General features: G+C 36.8%; 3 protein-coding genes and 1 long non-coding RNA gene across 4 annotated transcripts; 1 reads left to right on the forward strand and 3 right to left on the reverse strand.

The window, feature by feature from the left end:
• The first annotated feature begins 3,445 nt into the window (after window positions 1-3,445).
• LOC140807576 (probable sugar phosphate/phosphate translocator At3g11320) lies at window positions 3,446-6,629 on the forward strand. The gene is made up of 4 exons (XM_073164490.1): window positions 3,446-4,097; window positions 4,729-4,832; window positions 4,952-5,180; window positions 6,091-6,629. The coding sequence occupies exons 1-4, from the start codon at window positions 3,648-3,650 to the stop codon at window positions 6,235-6,237; spliced, it is 930 nt and encodes a 309-aa protein (XP_073020591.1). The 5' UTR covers window positions 3,446-3,647; the 3' UTR covers window positions 6,238-6,629.
• On the reverse strand, window positions 6,431-8,566 carry LOC140807577 (uncharacterized). Its single transcript, XR_012112718.1, has 2 exons — window positions 7,908-8,566; window positions 6,431-7,812 (listed from the first exon to the last, which is right to left on the reverse strand). It is a non-coding gene; the product is annotated as an uncharacterized lncRNA (long non-coding RNA).
• Window positions 8,567-8,788: 222 nt separating this feature from the next.
• LOC140807702 (LIM domain-containing protein WLIM2b-like) lies at window positions 8,789-11,705 on the reverse strand. The gene is made up of 6 exons (XM_073164661.1): window positions 11,567-11,705; window positions 11,201-11,405; window positions 10,647-10,746; window positions 10,528-10,562; window positions 10,359-10,448; window positions 8,789-9,143 (listed from the first exon to the last, which is right to left on the reverse strand). The coding sequence occupies exons 2-6, from the start codon at window positions 11,333-11,335 to the stop codon at window positions 8,934-8,936; spliced, it is 570 nt and encodes a 189-aa protein (XP_073020762.1). The 5' UTR covers window positions 11,336-11,405; window positions 11,567-11,705; the 3' UTR covers window positions 8,789-8,933.
• A 1,791-nt stretch (window positions 11,706-13,496) lies between these two features.
• LOC140807281 (coronatine-insensitive protein 1-like) lies at window positions 13,497-17,265 on the reverse strand. Its single transcript, XM_073164070.1, has 3 exons — window positions 16,557-17,265; window positions 15,400-15,904; window positions 13,497-14,473 (listed from the first exon to the last, which is right to left on the reverse strand). The coding sequence occupies exons 1-3, from the start codon at window positions 17,048-17,050 to the stop codon at window positions 13,655-13,657; spliced, it is 1,818 nt and encodes a 605-aa protein (XP_073020171.1). The 5' UTR covers window positions 17,051-17,265; the 3' UTR covers window positions 13,497-13,654.
• Window positions 17,266-17,808: the final 543 nt, after the last annotated feature.

Consider the following 17,808-nt stretch of genomic DNA (forward strand, 5'->3'; position numbering starts at 1 on the left):
TCCAAAGCACGGACGCTGTTCCACGTATACAGCATCCGCGCTTACGAAGCACGGACGCTGCTCCACGTGTGCAGTGTCCGCGCTTCGTAAGCGCGGATTGGAGTATTTTTGCAAACGTTTTTTTTTAAAAATTATTTTTGAAATTAATTTTAAAAATTACATTATTTTAAAAAAAAACCCCATTGCCACCCTATACCGTCGGACCATTCACGGCTAGAGGACCAGTGACCATCATCCACAGACGGTCACGCATGAGAGATGGGCTGCTTGGACTGCTTCCTGGCAGCAGCAGAATTGGCAGGACAGAGCCGCGAAGAACAAGGCCAACAGGAACAACGAGCCTGCTGGTGAAGGTACAGGGACGACGAAGCACATTGCAGGTGCGAAGACTTACAGCGCTCACAGACATGATCTGGTAATTTTTTTTCCAGTTTAATACTTTTCAGTTGTACTTTAACACACACACACACACACACACATATATATATATATATATATATATATATATATATATATATATATGTTTCTCATTAATTATAAATGTTAATGTTTTACAATTAATGAGTTTATTTTAGCGAGCACGACATGGCAGAGATCCGACATCATGAGAGCTATACGTTCACACACATCGACATGACGATGGATCGTTTGTTGACACGCGATCCCGCCTGGTCCACGTAAGTTTATGAAATTTCGTTATTCACATTAACGTTACATTATGAAAAATCGATTTGATTCATTTTTTATCAACATCACCGGAGGAGATGAAGCGCTACATGGCTGAGTCGATGACTCCCGCAGATGATGGATCAGAGCCTGTTGTTCCCAGCCCACAGTCGGTGAACAACATGTTCAAGACTGTGGTTGGGGGAAGAAGAAGGGGAGGATGTACGGGCGTGGGTCGATGACCAGCACCTTATATCCAGATGAGATGCTTCCAGGTCGACGTGGTGGGTCATCAGGTGTCAGTCAGTCGTCTCAGTCCCAGCAGATGGCAGACATGCGACAGACTCTAGACTCACCGTTACGTCGTAACGATGAGCTTTGCGAGAGGATGCAGGCTACATAGGCGGATAACGCCATGCTGAGAGATCGCATGGTGTCACTAGAGGAGCAGGTCCGAGTCCTAGTTGCAGGCACGTCACATGGAGCTACTGTGCATACATCAGGCCGCACGCTGCTTGGACCAGGCACTTCTCACGGGGGTCGATTCTGTGGCGCAGCAGTTTCTTCGTCATCTCATACCCACATATTATCACAAAGTTATGTTCCTCCTCCGACGACGACGATGACGAGACCCAGTCACCGTAGCCACGTTTTTTTTCTGATATTTTTTACGACAATTATACCAAACACTTGTATTATTATTTGTAGATTAGTAATATGATTACATTTCTCAAATTTTGTTGTTAATTTTTTTCATTATACTGGACAAAATATATTTTTATATCACTACGTATTTAAGGAAATTTTTTTTTGAAAAAAGAAAGCGACAGTTTTTCCTAAAACCGTCGCTGAATTTAGCGACGGTTGATTAAAAACCATCGCTTTCATTCAACAACGATTAAGTTAACCCTTGCTTAAATTAGCGACGGTTTATATGATGGTAACCGTCGCTTAAATTAGCAACGATCTACATGTAACCGTCACTAAATTGGCGACGGTATTTTTCAACAAAACCGTAGTTAATTTGTAACGATTATTGAGAAACCGTCGCTGATAGAACACAACGCGACCTCTAGTTACGGACCACCAAACTGTCGCCTAACCTTTTAGACGACGGTTTTAGCGAAGGTTAAAACCTTCACCAGCCTTTTTTTTTTTGTAGTGATGTTTGGTTTAACCCAAACTTAAACACAATTGTTAAGTCAAAACCCCCCTTGCTTCCTCCATGTATTTATTTGCGCATCTCGGCACGTTCTCGGTTCTTCCCCTCAAATAATTCAAACATGCTTAATTACATTTATCTCCTCTTAAATTTGTAATAGTACATGCTTAATTACATTTATCTCCTCTTAAATTTGTAATAGTAAAAAAAAATCCAACTATATTTAAATATTACATATAACTCTCTTTATACTCGTGAAAAATAATAAATAAATACGATAAATTTTATATTACATATAGCATCTTCGTGTTTGTATTTTTTTGCATTTAACCCTCTAAAAATGTTAGATAACATAAATGTAAACTTGATGGAGGTGTTTGTAATTTTAGAAAGAAGACAAAAACTTGTGTGAGACGATCTCACGAGTCGTATTTGTGAGACGGATCTCTTATTTGTGTTATCCATGAAAAATATTATTTTTTATGCTAAGAGTATTACTTTTTATTGTGAATATGGGTAGAGTTGACCCGTCTCACCGATTAAGATCCGTGAGACGGTCTCACATGAGATCCATTCTAGAAAGATATATGAATTAGAATGAAATTTTTCAGACACACACACAAATTTGTAATTATGATTTATGCATAACTACGCCTTTGCTTCAAACTGAAGTTCGGTTAGTTTGTTTAGTGGTCAAATCGTGGGAAATTATGATGCGATTGCTTCTGATCTGATTCTACTTATACTACTTCGATTCGATTTAATTAAAAATCATAAATAAATACAATAAAACTAAGAGTAGTTATCTTGTTAAACGGTCTTACGAATCTTAACTGTGAGACGTGTCAACTCTATCGATATTCACAATAAAAAATAATACTCTTAGCATAAAAATAATATTTTTCATTGATGACACAAATAAGATATTTGTCTCATAAAATACGATCCGTGAGACTGTCTCACACAAATTTTTGTCTAAAAACCCAAAGACTAGCCGTCTCAACTGGTTCCAATTCATTAAGGAACGATGCTAAAAAAATTGACTAGTGCTAAAAATTTGAACCGAATTTGAAAATTTACTAAATTATATTACATGTTTGTTGAATGCATATCATCAGAATTAACCAGCTAGTTTTGAAATGCAAATTGTGTTTCCCATAATCAAGGGCATCTAAAAAACACACACAATGAATATCTCCTCAATGTGCCCTGAAAATTATGTATTCACATGTTTCGCGTGTTTATCTTTTATATATGATAAGAAAACGAAAAATTTAATAAGTCGATTTAAGATGCGATGTTCTGTTTAATCTCTCGTCGTGTTAAGTCAATTTACATGATTGGTTAAATATATAAATTCGGATTGGTATAATCAATTCGGACCAAATTCAGATACTAAAGAAACTCAAGTTTTATTACATAGTATAACTTTTACTCTAATGATCACGTGTTTATGGTAAAATACGAAGATCAATTTACACACAAAAAAAAAAAATTAGCCAATAGGTAAAAGATTTTACGTTTTGCCAAACAGTATATATATATATATATATATATATATATATATATATATATATATATATATATATATATATATATATATATATATATAGACGTTCTACGCACGATTTCATTCCTTCCACTGAATTTCTCGATTAATTCACAGATGCATCTCAGATCCCTTCACTTCTTCCTCCTCCTCCATCGACATTAATTTATCCATTCAAAAACCTATATCTCCCATTTCGTAGAAAGATCATTTTTTTAGGTGCGTTTTTCGCTCGTAATTTAATAATTTGATTTGGTAGATTTAGGAAAGATGTCCGCGATGAAATCCTCGGGCCGATTTTTCACAATTGGATTGGTGTCGGCATGGTATACCTCCAACATTGGGGTTTTGTTATTGAACAAGTACTTGTTGAGCAATTACGGGTTCAGGTATCCGATTTTCTTGACGATGTGCCACATGACTGCCTGCTCATTGCTCAGCTACATCGCGATCGTGTGGATGAAGATGGTTCCGATGCAGACGATAAGATCTAGGGTTCAGTTTATGAAGATTTCGGCTCTTAGCTTGATTTTCTGCGCGTCGGTGGTTAGTGGGAATGTTTCGCTCAAGTATTTGCCTGTCAGCTTTAATCAGGCGATTGGGGCAACCACGCCTTTCTTCACGGCAGTGTTTGCGTATTTAATGACGCTGAAACGAGAGGCATGGTTGACTTACGTGACGTTGATTCCAGTTGTTACCGGAGTGGTCATTGCTAGCGGGGTATGAGTTCATTTTTTTTTTTGTTTTTTGTGTGTTTTGATTAAGATATTGATCGATATATGGGGGCTGATTTAGCTGGATGAGTAGCATATGAGAAAATTCAAACTTTTTATTTAATTTTTTTATAAGTTCAAAATATCTCGTCGCCCTTCATCTATTACATTTCTCAGTGTGACCCCGATTAATATGGTTTTTAATGGGTACATCGTAGAGTTGCTATTGAATTTTCTTGATCAAGCATCATTTTTTTCCATGTATCCTCATCGGTTTGATGTGGATTGATTCGGTGAGAGGTCCTGGGAGATCTGTTGTACGCTTATCTACTCGTTAGAGTTAGCGGTACTTGATGTTTTTTTTGTAATTTGTACTAGAATATATTATGAGCTTGAGGATGATGTCTGAATACATTGGGAATAAATTTCATGGATAATAAAATGCGTAGCTCAACGGTAATGACCAATTTTGACGATATGTTTTTTTAGTTAAGATAAGTCGAGGCTGCAAAATAAATATGAAAGCATGTATCACCAATTTTTCTACTTCTCGCACGTCTAACGGCTGAATTTCTTGTTTTATGACTTCGGGAAAAATTAATTTTTCTTTTATTCTCTCCATTTTTCATTGGTATTAGGGCGAACCGAGTTTCCATTTGTTTGGATTTATTATGTGCGTTGGTGCAACAGCTGCAAGGGCACTTAAATCAGTGGTTCAGGGAATTTTGCTTTCATCTGAAGGGTAGTTTTTTGTTTCCTGGTGTTTCTTTTATTCTGGTGAACGCGTTGCTCGAATTTTGTGTTAATTTTCTGTAAATTAATTTGATATAAGCTCTAAAATTTTATTTTATTCTGATATAGGGAAAAGCTTAACTCTATGAATCTGCTTCTGTACATGGCTCCTATTGCTGTCGTACTTCTACTTCCTGCTACACTCGCTATGGAAGAAAATGTAGTGGGCATCACATTGGCACTCGCAAGAGAGGATCTAAGAATTATTTGGTTGCTGCTATTCAATTCTGCACTTGCATATTTTGTAAATTTGACCAATTTTTTGGTCACAAAGCACACCAGCGCCCTTACTCTTCAGGTAATTCTTACTTCCTTTTCCAAGCTTTTCCCGTTCATTGTATTGATTTATTGTCATTGAATATTACGTATACAACAGCGAATGAGAACTGTAACCAGAATTAATGGTAGGTTTTACATCATGAAACAATGATGCGGGATAATGAGAGTTTTCTTAATGAACAGAATAGCAATATCTTATATACATATATGTGTATATATTAAATACCATAGGGTACAAACTATGAGAAGGATGAAAATTAATTAGTGTGTTTGTCTCCGTTTTGGGAAGGGAAATCTTCCTGGCACAAAAATGAACAAGATCTTATTGTCTGAATTGTGTTCCTTTTTTCTCGCCTTCATAGTGCCAATAACATTCTGCACTACTTATTAAAGAAAAATGATTATAAGTAATCCAAATAGATATTTTGAGAGAGGATCTTTGTGCCCCGGAGATAGTGTGTTGGCTTCACGGGTAGCGATTTCAATATAAGCTCGGGATACCTTCTTCACGATGTCTGAATTATAAGTTTTATATATAATTTTGTTTTTTTAGTACTAGAGTTATTTTCTGACCTTTGTTTTTAGCTCTTCTAGAAACTGAGTCAAGCAAGGACCATCGTCACGTAACAGTTAATGACAAGAGTCACACCTCTGAATTTATGTTACTATTTTTTTGTTTGTTTGAATGGGAATCTGCTTTGGAAGCTTGATATGTTTTTCACATTTTGAACAACATACCCCATTCATTCCCATTTGAACCATTATAATTATGCCTAACGATCTGAATTAGAATCTTTATTTCTATTTACAATGCTTTGACTGTCCAAACATTACAACTAACTTATGGTCTGTTGGCTAATACTACTTCTGGTTTCCCTGTTGAATGTCCAAGTGGAATCCTTCATAGATGTAACGGTTTACTCTTTCAGGTCCTTGGAAATGCTAAAGGGGCAGTAGCAGTGGTAATTTCCATCTTGATATTTAAGAATCCCGTCTCTGTTACTGGAATGCTCGGGTATACTCTGACAGTGATGGGTGTCATCCTCTATAGTGAAGCCAAGAAGCGAAGTAAATGAAAGAATATCTGAAGAGTTAAAGCAAACTTAGCTGATGGCTGTCGTCTGTGCAGCTGGTGTACGAAATTTAACCAACAACCTATTGTTCTCTCGAAACTCAGGAAGAGGTTTGACATGTACCAGCAAACCATCACTTGATTTACAGAGTAGAAGTTTAATAAATGACTAAAATGTGGCCTTGATTCTTGCCAGCCGAAAGATCTATTTTTTGCCTTGTATTCTTTCAAGAAACTATTAAAACCCACCCTATACAGCATAGTTTTTTTTTTTTTATCATTAAATCGATCGACAAGACATTTTTTCTTGTAGTTTCCATCTTCTTCTGGCGAACCCAGTCCTCGAAAAAGTGTTAATGTGAAATTCTTATTGTATTTTATAACTGTTTTTGGCTTGCTGTATCTCAATAGTAGTTTTTGTGGTTAAATTTTGTTTGAGTATATAATGGCTGTACATGATGTTGTGTGGTTTACATCAGTCTACTCATCAAAATTCAGCACGTGGATTGGAGTCGGCATTTTCTTTTTACGATGATGGAAGTGCAACAACCGAACAACGAGCATAAGGAAAGATATGAGACATACCACCATGATTTGGCAAGCCATGCACCATTTATTGTATTTTAAGAGAGGGGATTTAATTTGTAACCTTTTGCTTTTCATTTTTTATTTATTACTACACAAACATTGGCACAATTTGAAATGCCACTTCCATTCAAGAAACTGAAAAGTAAAATTAGCTTCACAGATCAAGATTTGCAATCCGAGCACACATTTCAGATCAGATATTCTTGTTACATATTCGCATCATTCTACTTGCACCACAACAAAACAAACCCCCTATTTCCCATCCAGTCAGAACATGAATCTCACCACCCTAACACAAAATCAAACAAGACCACCCAAATCATTCAACATCCATGGCTTCATATTCACCCTCAGCTTCAGTTTCATGCTTGGTTTCCATCAAGAAATCAACTTTCACCATTAGTTCACTTTATGATCAATTTCCACTTTAGGCTTTCTTTCTCAAACTGCCGGGTCAGATTCCTCAACAACTACGGGATATACTTCTGCCTTCAGCTTCTTGCCAACTTTAGGCTCAGTCTATCCGACAAGTAAAGGCTCCCTTTTTTCTTCCTGTTGCTTCCCCACTTTAGCCATACTTTCTATCTTCGCTTTGTTCTGCACCGGAGTTGCTCCACCATCCTCATCTTCTTCTATCTTCGGGTCAAGATAGAACCGGAGAATCCACTTCTGCAAATTTATACTCGACCACAACGGGTTTATCGGCAGACATGCTTACGAGTCACTTGGCTCGAAAGTGGGGTGGCCTTGGCGAATGAGTTATTGTACCTCCATTTCTATGATCGTAGCATCTTCAGGCTAAAATCTTATATGCAAGAACAATGTGGTTTCAGTTCATTAAGAAAATTTCTGAAATTCTCTAAATATAAAAGGAACTAAAAAATGGATACCGACATTGTCTACTCAAGAATTATGACTACAGACCATATTCGCTATGCCAATGTCACCTCTAGTGGAGAATCTTACCCCTTCTTTCGTTAAAGAAACACAACTGCATCAACCAAGGGATCGTGTCATGAGATATGTGTCAAAGACACAGAATAAACTGTATCAAATGACTCCAAAAACTTAATCAAGAAAAAGCACCTGTATCTCCAATGGAGCTGAGATCGCTACAAATTCTGCAGATGCCATCCTAACGATGGCTTTGGATTCTGTTTCCGGAATCCCAAGGTGCTCGCTATCGTCCATGAGCTTCATTTCAAAATCAGCCATCTTATCTTGAGCTTCATAAATCGAACCAAATAAAAAGAGACGTAAGAACTTGCAGATAAATGACTGTAAGATGTCAAATGCATAAATATACGAGGGTTTTCGAACATGAAAGTCGCAGTATCCGTGCCATCGTCAGCTTTGATCGTGACTATATCCTCATTGTCTGCACACTTGATCATCTTGGCCATGTTACCCAGATTCATCCCCATTGTCAAGTTTACGATGGCACCAGTAATGCTCGAATCCTTCGGAACGTAGCAAGAACGCCACCAGGCCACAAGGCTGGAATCCATGACCTGAAGAGAGAACCCACTTGCCGAGCAGTCAAAGTTGGCTTCCGTCGCCAAATCCTTGAGCTATTCTAGAACTTTCTTCAGCAAACTCCCTTGTAATATCCTCAGCTCAAACATTTTTGCAGTTTGTTTTTTTTTTCCTCAGGGTTTCTAGAATGTACGATGGGAGGGAGCTAGCGAGTGGACATATGGAGAGGTGAAATTGGCGGGAGGAAGAAAGCATCAACCCCGCCCAAAAAATTTGCAGTCGAGGAACGCCGTTTTTCAGTCTCTATTTTGTTTTCTTTTTTTTTTTCACCATTTTCGATTATTTGATCGATGATTTGCAAAAACAGTCCTATACAAAAATATTTTTAAAAAATTTGACACAACTGATAAGTTAGTTTTCTAGAATGGATATAATTGATAACATTTTATTTATATGTCTTACGAAATTGTAAGAAAAAAATAAAAATGAACTTTCCAAGAAAAACCATTCCATCCATTAGACATTCCCATAAATTGAAGTCGAACAACAGATTGCCTCTTGAGTTTTACAAATGGAAAACACACCGAAACAAACAAGCACGAGTAAATAAAATAGTATATTGTAGCAAGAATGAGTTCAAGAATCGGGAGCAACGGCTGTGGGGCGTTTAATTGACGCAGACTTGATCAAGTGGTTGTAGCTTCCTTTTTCTTTGAATAGCTGGGAAAAATGAGGTTTACAGTATAAATTTCCGTCCAGTGCCGCATAGTTCGATGGAGATAGAGAGCATCCTCCATGACAACACTTGAAGCAAGACTTGTGGTAACTTTGATTCTCCACTGTCACCTGAAAACATACCAAAGAGAATAAATGACTTTTATCTCTAGGATCATGACCTTATCTTATAAAGCACAACCATCTCTCAAGGGTTCTAACGTTAATCCCAAAGAAAATAAAACAATCGGGTCACGTTGAAATACCTTTGAAATATCGCCCACCATATAGAGGAACAATGATAATCAAAATCATGTTTGCTTTTAAAGTTATATAGTGGTGCAATCCAGTCCAACAAACATACAATTTCTGTCTAAAACCCGAGCTTTAACTCAAAATATTCTTTCATGCAAATTTTACCTTTCCAACCACTTGATATACATAGAGGATCACAGTTTAACGAGAACATGTATATCTATGGAATTATACCATATTAGACATGCTGGTTCTACCATGTAAATCCATCAATCAGATGTGCCGTAGAATGCAAAGTGTTTGTGCTCTAAAACATCAAGCTAAAAACACGTGTGGTAAATGTCTCACTTTTCAGCCACAATGCCACACTTCTATCTTCTAGATTAAACCACTCCAACTCCAAAAGATTTACAAAATCAATCTCACTGCTGTAGAATCAGGTCAACAGATGCATCTTAATCTTAAACTAGGATGGCTTTGATACATCATATTCTTGTTAATATCAAATCTGATTCATTTCTAACATTTGGATATTGGAATCAAATTTGATATTATTAAGATAATGACCCATCTTTTAATATGATCAGACTTCTAATACTCATTTGAGAAGCAATTAGAATTTACTACGCGAATCCGTAGTGCTTCTATTTCCAAGATCATCAAATTTGTGCCACGTGAACCACTAGTTAGCTAACAAGTATAGTTGTTCACACGAGTGCTTATCAAAATCCATAGATTAACCATTAGATAAATTATACAAACAATAAATTAAAAAATCGTGTTTTCATTTCCCAACGTCAAATCTACTACTTCAATTCTACAATCACAAAAAATAAAAGCTGATATGATGATAGAAAAAAGAAAGTCTCCATCACATGTCTCTTGGATGGTGAAATCTGCTAATGTTACGGGGCACAAAGACATCATTAGACAAAAGGATTGATCATTATATACAATATCAAGTTGGGACCGGTAAATTTACCAAGAGCAGCCATTGAAACGAGGAATGTAGAATCAAGGAGGCAGGGAACTAGAAAATCGCATTTACATTTTTAATTTATGTCACAATAAGTTACCACTAGAGACATGTACCTTCTCCAGTGGATAAGCTGTTTTACCACAAGTAGCACATTTATCCTGCGTCCCAGAAAACATGCCAGCAGCTTTGCTCGGTGACCTTGTCTAAATCACACAACAAGTATAAGAATGACAAACATGGAGAATGAAACAGAGGCAATACATTTGCTTCAGGAAATTTTACCAGTTCTGGGGTTGACTTCTCAGCTGACTTAACAGCTGCAGGAAAAAAGGCAGTGTCACTGATCAAACAAATAATGAGAAGCTCACTAGAGAGTCGTGTTTTATTGAATAAGCGCATACGTGAAACAAAGCTCTTGCTGTAGTTGCCTGTTTGCTTGAAGAGCTGCTCAAAATGAGGCTTGCAGTACAGCACACCTTCCATTGATGAGAAGTTGCTCAACTGCCAAAAAAAGGGGGGACACCATTTACAACAAATACAAAGAAACACTGTTCATTCCAAACATAAAACTTTAAGTCACCTATAACTGTCAAGATGCATTGCCAAATCATAAATTTTGATGTCCAATCTTTTTTACTTACTAGCAGTTTTGATATGTAAAATATTCTCAGCTAGCTTTAGAAACTTGAACTTTGATAACCCAACTAAAAGTGAATACCCACAAGGCCAAATCTACAAAAAAAAAAATTAAATTCATATTTGATTTTTTCCAAGACTGCGATTTTCGTCCACCCTAAACCCATCAAATTAAAATGCCAATGCTCATTACAAACTACCAAACAGAGAAATCAGCAAAACTTCAAACTTTTCCTCAAGATAAAGGCAGAAAAGCTGGGTACTCAAATCGAAATGCTTACAAAACAAAGTTTCAATCTACACTATAATTCGGGGATACCTTAAGAGTCCCTTTGCAATGGGAGCATTTGAAGCAAGATCTGTGATAGCTAACTCCATCAGCAGACAAAAGCTCCACGGGATAAACAGTCTTCTCACAGGCCTTGCATTTCTGTTGTGTCCCAGTAAAAGACATTGTGAACTGAACAGATCTAAACTTTGTGGTTCACTTTGCTCTACTTCTTGGAAGGCTTACGTTTCCAACTCTGAAAAATAGGAACAAAAAGAAAAGTAGTCATTGGATTAATATCAGAACCCCTTTGCCAAGAATCTTGAAAACGAAGATCGATCTGTGGACTGAAGCATTAGTTTCAGAAGAAAAATGGAATCTTTCGATTAATCCCATCTGGTCAAATGCTGAATGTACCTTAAAAGATGAAACTTGATCAGGAGTTGCTGTACAAAGTCAAGTTTGAGCAACAATGATATATTTACAAGAGAGAATGGTTGAAAATGGTGGGCTGTGGTTTCCACAATATCTCCAGGTAAAATTCAGTTTCTTCCCCCATTTTTTATGCAAGCTTCCACCTCGTCCCTGTATTTATTTAGATATTCGATTTCACCCCAAACAATACCCAAAGCTATTTAAAAGATCATGCAATAATTTTATGATTTTAAAATATTTTAATTAAAATAGTAATTAAAAATAGAGCTAAAAGAGGAATATTTTTTTTCTAGTTTATATTAAATATTTTGAGTTCTCACAAAATATGTAATTTCATAATCTTATCTGATATATATTTTACATGATAAGTTATAAATCATTAATAAATAACTCAGATCTACATAAAATCTAAATTTTGCAAAATTATTAATGTTATCACAACTCTATAGCCACACCCGAAGGTAAAATTTGATAAAAATATATTTATTTTTTATATTTAAACACAATTAACTTCTCCTATTAATAATATTTAATTTATTAACTGTGGAAATAATCATTAATTTCAAAAAAATGATTAATTTTTAAATTCTAAACACTATGTTTTTATTGAATTGTTATAATTTATATTCCCTCGTATATTTTACTATTGAAGAAGTCGTAATTCTAGTATTTACAAAACTACCAAATATTCGTTAACGACTAATCAATATATATTTGAAACGTAAAAAAGAATGATGAAAGTATAGGGGGTAGATTTAAACTTTGAAATAAAAATGAGGGATTGGTCTGAATTTTGTGCCAACATATTTTATGTATAGAGTTGTGTATCTATCTACATGCGGAGAGAGAAGGAATGGGGGATGATGAAAGGACATAGCTGGAAACGCATACCAAATAAAAAATGGAACAGTCTCCCTTTTATCTTTGAATAGTTTTTGGGTTAAAAGTACATAAAGGCTACGTTTGGTTGAAAGGATAGGATAAACTAATGATTAGTACGTAAATGATAAAAAAAATGATTGTGATAGGATTGTAATATATGGTGAAAAATAATATTATGTTTGCTGAGATTTTTAAGTGTAGGATAATTTTGAATTTTTTGATGAGAAGACGAAATTGCTCTTCTCCTTCGCGACGGCGACAGTGGCGGCGGTGGTCGGAAAAAGTTGGTGGGGGAGAGGAAAATTAGCGACGGATTATGAAAACCCGTCGCCAATAGCGACAGTTTTTGAGAAACCGTCGCCGGTCTTGTGAAACCGTCGGTAATTCGACATTTAGCGACGGTTTATTAATGCATGAAACCGTCGCCGATCTGGTTTTGATAAACCGTCGCCGATCTGTTTTTGAGAAACCGTCGCTAATTTGAATTTTAGCGACGGTTTATTAAAAAACCGTCGCTTTGTGCGACGGAATTGTTGTGAACAAGTGAATACAGACAATAATACCTTAACATATTATTGTTATCATATCTTCAAAATGAAGGATTTATTATAGATTATTAATAGGTTGTGTGCCAACTTGGCATGATAAAGAGAAAATTTTGATTTTATATTTGACAATTTTCAAAGATTAATTAATTATTTTGAGAAAATAAAGTATTTTTAGTTTTGCTTTCTTAATAGGAAAAAAAAGGAACAAATATTTTATAGCAGTCAAATCATGTAAGATTGTTGTGAAAGTTTAAAATAAAATGAAGATGAAATAGATGGGTAAATACTAATTTTATTTTTTATTCATTTTCCAAAAGACAGTGCCCAGTGATCGAATCGACTGACTCATGGTCGATGACATCTGATTGATTACCTATTTTTTTCTCAAAATATCCTCTTTTTTTGTTCTTTCTATTTTTTGGTATTTTAAGATCATCAGGTTTCTGTGTTTGGCTTTATCTAGAGTTGTCATAGTTTGGACAAATCCCAACAAAACAAAAAATATTATAGAGCCAGAGAAGTTGCGTTATAAGAGAGCGGAAGAAAGCAGGCTTTCAAAAGTGTGAGTGTGAAACAGAAGAAAATAAGAGGCATTAGTATGTTAAACAAGGCACCTAAGGAAGAATCCATGCATTCAAATCTATCGATAGGCACTAGCATTCGGACACAAAGGCGTGACGGAATCCGGAAAATCTGTTCTTTGCCCAGCAAGAGAATAGTAAGCCAGGATATGAGCAGGATGCTCCACGAGAACTCGTTCCCCATTCGGGTCCTCAATGTAACCATATTTCGCAGGTATCAACTCAATATTCCAATATGGCCTGACCATAGTTAACAAATCTCGACCATCCCTAGATGTCCGAAATCCTTGAACCCATAAGTACCTCAGAGAATGCAGACGCAGGGCAGTTATAGCTAGTGCTCGTTCGCTGAAACAACAGCCCCTCATTTCCAACTTCTGAAGGCTAGGACACCCCTTAGAAAACTCCAAAAGACCGTCGTCTGACTCCCCGACATAACCAAGAAGCATCCATCGAACATTTGGGCTGTACTGTCCTATGTAACCGAGGCCTACATCAGTTAACCCTCCGGGACGGAGATATAGAGCAAATCTTCTGAGTTTATGGCAACCTATCAGTAGAGATCGAACTCCGCTGTCGAGAGGTAAATCGGTAATAACTTCCTCTCGATCAAGTAAGACTAGCCGAAAGTCGCATAGGTTTTTCGAGTGTGTACCGAGGCATTCGAGAGCTGAATTTGTAATATCAGACACATAAACAGCTAAATACTCGAGTTCAAGGCATCCTTGAGCTAGAGCTATCAATCCTCTCTGTGAGACCATGCCTTCCACATCTTCCATATCTTGTTCATCGGCTCCCCGCTCTATTCTAAGTCTTTTCAATCTTCTACAAAAATTAGCAAGAATTTCCAATCCTCTATCTCCAAGCACGTTTCTAGCCTGTTGTAAAGAGATCAATAAATTAAATGACAGAACTCAGAATGAAAATTAACTGAATATATCATACATTGAGAAGAACAAAAACAATATAGCGACAACGAAATCTTAAAGTCTTATATTGTTCACTCATACCTGGCACCACACATGTCGGCGAAAAATATATGGAACAAGAACTTGTGAACAAAAGTGTTGTACGATTCCATTATTTGATTACAACGGAGCTTTTGTCCCATCGAGACAAACTGTGATAATTGTCCAACCCTACTCCCCAAACTACTAAACTAAAAAGTAAAAGTTTGAACGAAAAGAATCAGACACGTGTAAAGAGAAGCCAATATAATGAACCAAGAACACTCACCATGCCTTCCTTTTTGAATTATGCCCCATAAAATCGAGTAAAAGGGGCATCCCATGAAATAGAGAAAAATGAAGCTGCCACATAGTTTCTTGATCGGTGGATCCTCACTCCTTAGTTTATGAATCTAAGATTAGATAGTTTGTAGCCTTCTCTTAACAAGAACTAGTCATGTTTGGAATATTTTATATAAGCTTCACTGATTATGTGACTCTTGACGAGCCATCCTAACATCACGGAATTCATCCAGTATGCATATTCTATTCCATTGTGAATATTCTTAGGAAAAGAAGGCACCATTAAATGGTAGCTCATGAGTTGGATTTGAGGTCCATCTTCATTAATAAACAAAAAACAATATGCATTGGCGGACATGAAGATACCGATCCCATAGAGGAAAAATGAGCCGACTTCTACTGAACAAGTGTCATAAGAAAAGACTCTTGACAAAACCATTGTTCTTCGTATTCCAATAAATGACAAAATGCATAAGTCGTGAGTTGCTTCCAAACAAAAAAATTAATTAACGATGTACGTGCTTAAAGGGTAAACAACGATGTCAAAATTTTACCTCAAGAAATTCCAAGTTTGGACATCTTTGCAGTAACATACAGTGGCTTTCAGTGTCAAGCAGTACATACAAGAGATCCAATTTTTTCAATCTGGAAGCAATTGGATAGATGATGGGCATTTCTTTGTTACCCAAGTATGTAAGACCAAGGCGGCACATATTTGGTGGGAATGCCACAGCATTATATCTATCATATTGCTCGTTAAGGCCTTCATCGACCTGTTCAGGAGGCTCACTAAACGAGCCCCCGGCAAACTCTTTCAGAGAAGTAGCTGCTCGGAAAAAAACAATGAGCTCCAAAAGATCGAATTCACAAATTTTCATTGAGGACAAAGATTTGCAGTTTCTTGCTATCAGTTCAAGGTCTCCAGTCCTTACTTTTACGAGATCAGACATGTAAAAATTCAAATTCTCAAGAATGGTGTTGTTCATAGCAAGCTCATGCAGCCATTCCCCATCATTCTCAACCATCGAGCTTTCTTCCATAACAAAAGTTTTCAAATTCCTGAAAAGGATTAAATATTACTAAATTTGGAAAACAAAGAGACTTCTTGCATACTTAGTTGCTGCTTTAAAATCAAATAGCGACTAGAAAGGATGAGAATTCCATGTGAGAAAGATAGAGAACCAATTGGACCAAACAAGGGGATGATTTTTAAGTGAAAAGACGAAAATGTTATCGCATCGACTCAGCAGTCTGATCAATACCCTTTCCGGAGTAGAAAAGAATTTTTGGTTCTTCATTCATATTCAAGGAACCACTCAGTTTAATTGGTCTATACTGGTCAACATATAATCCAAATTGTACAAGACCATTAAGATTAAAGTTGTGGATGATCAAAGCCATTGAAAATTTAACTGACACCAAAATAATATAGAAAAACCCATACAAAATATTTAAGAAGTTTATTATATCCCAAAACTGAAACAATCTTCACCATGCCAGTCCCAATGAAAGTTTTTTTAATCAAAATAACTAAATTTTCTTGTTTATCTGTGTATTTCTCCGATAATTCCTCAATACCCAGACAGCTTCTAAAAGTTTAAAAATCGAGGCAGTGACCAAGTTGTGCCTAGACGGAGCCTATTAGAAGGCTGCTAAAAACAGAGATAACAAAATTAAGAATTAAATTAAGTAAAACATGGATTGAATTAACCTGCACAATCGTCCCACAATCCGAATCCCATCTGTAGAAAACCCGCAACACTTATCCAATTTCAGGACTTCCAAAACCTTCCCCGCCGCGGAAGTGGCAAGCAACTCGAGATCAGAATCCTTAACAATCATCCTCCTGAAATGCAGCGCTTTCATTCTCCCAAACGACCTCACGATTTCCTCCACCCACGTGGTGACATAACCACCCCAATCCTCCGGAATCAAATTAAACATGGCTGCGCGCGGCTTTCCCTTCAGCTTAAGCGACTCGAGGTGGGGAAACCGCCGCGAGAGCCGCTGAGGCGTGGTGGTGTAACAGAGTGCGATTGTCACGTGCTTGCGCGTGATGGCGTCAATCTCGTACCAACGCTTGCACACGAGTGAGAGCGCGTCGCGATCACGCGGGTCCTGAACGTACGGGATCGTGCACTCCCATACGGTTTCGTGATCTCCACCACTGGTGCTGCTTGCCTTGACTGATTTCTTCTCTTCCATACCACAATTCCAAGGGTTTACAGACCTTGACCACAGTTGCTATGGAGACGAAGGATTGTTGGACGGACGGCGAAGATGAGTTGGAGAGGCTTAATCGGACGGTAGTCGAGGGAATAACCAAGGATTGGGATCCATGGCCACTGGGAGAGAGCGGGCGGAGCTACGTGAGATAAAGGACAAAGTGAAATTTGACAGCAGGATAAATCAACTTTAATTCCCCATCACTGTTTATATATAAATAAATATTTATTATTATTTTATAATGGATCCATTGAATTAAATTTAGCAGATTCTAACCACAATAATTGGATCCTTCTTTTTTTATGCAATATTTGTGACCAACCCTTGGATTAAGAGTTGGAATGCTGCCCAAATAACATAGTTTGGTATAAATTAACAAGATATGGGAGATGTGGTGAAGGTCTTGAGGAGCAATTTGCAAGGTATTCCACAGTTGCTCTTACTTGGGTAATCTATATTGTTGCTTCAAAGATTAAAATTTTGGATCATTTTCAACCACTGTGCGACCTGAGGTACGCCTCGTCTCTTACTGCAAAATCTTGAGGTAAATTTTGAAATCATTGCATGCTTGCCTTTTTCCTTGCATTTGGTTCCATTTTCCATCCATTGATATTTAATTGTTTGCTTGGAAGTGATGGATGACTTGTGGTTTGGTTTTGTTTAGTTTTTTTTTTGGCTAACTGGAATATGGACAACAATGATCTTGTTAGTATCACACTATTCTGCCGGTTAAGAGT

This window comes from Primulina eburnea, chromosome 12 (assembly GCF_022965805.1).
Source record: "Primulina eburnea isolate SZY01 chromosome 12, ASM2296580v1, whole genome shotgun sequence".
NCBI lineage: Eukaryota > Viridiplantae > Streptophyta > Magnoliopsida > Lamiales > Gesneriaceae > Primulina > Primulina eburnea.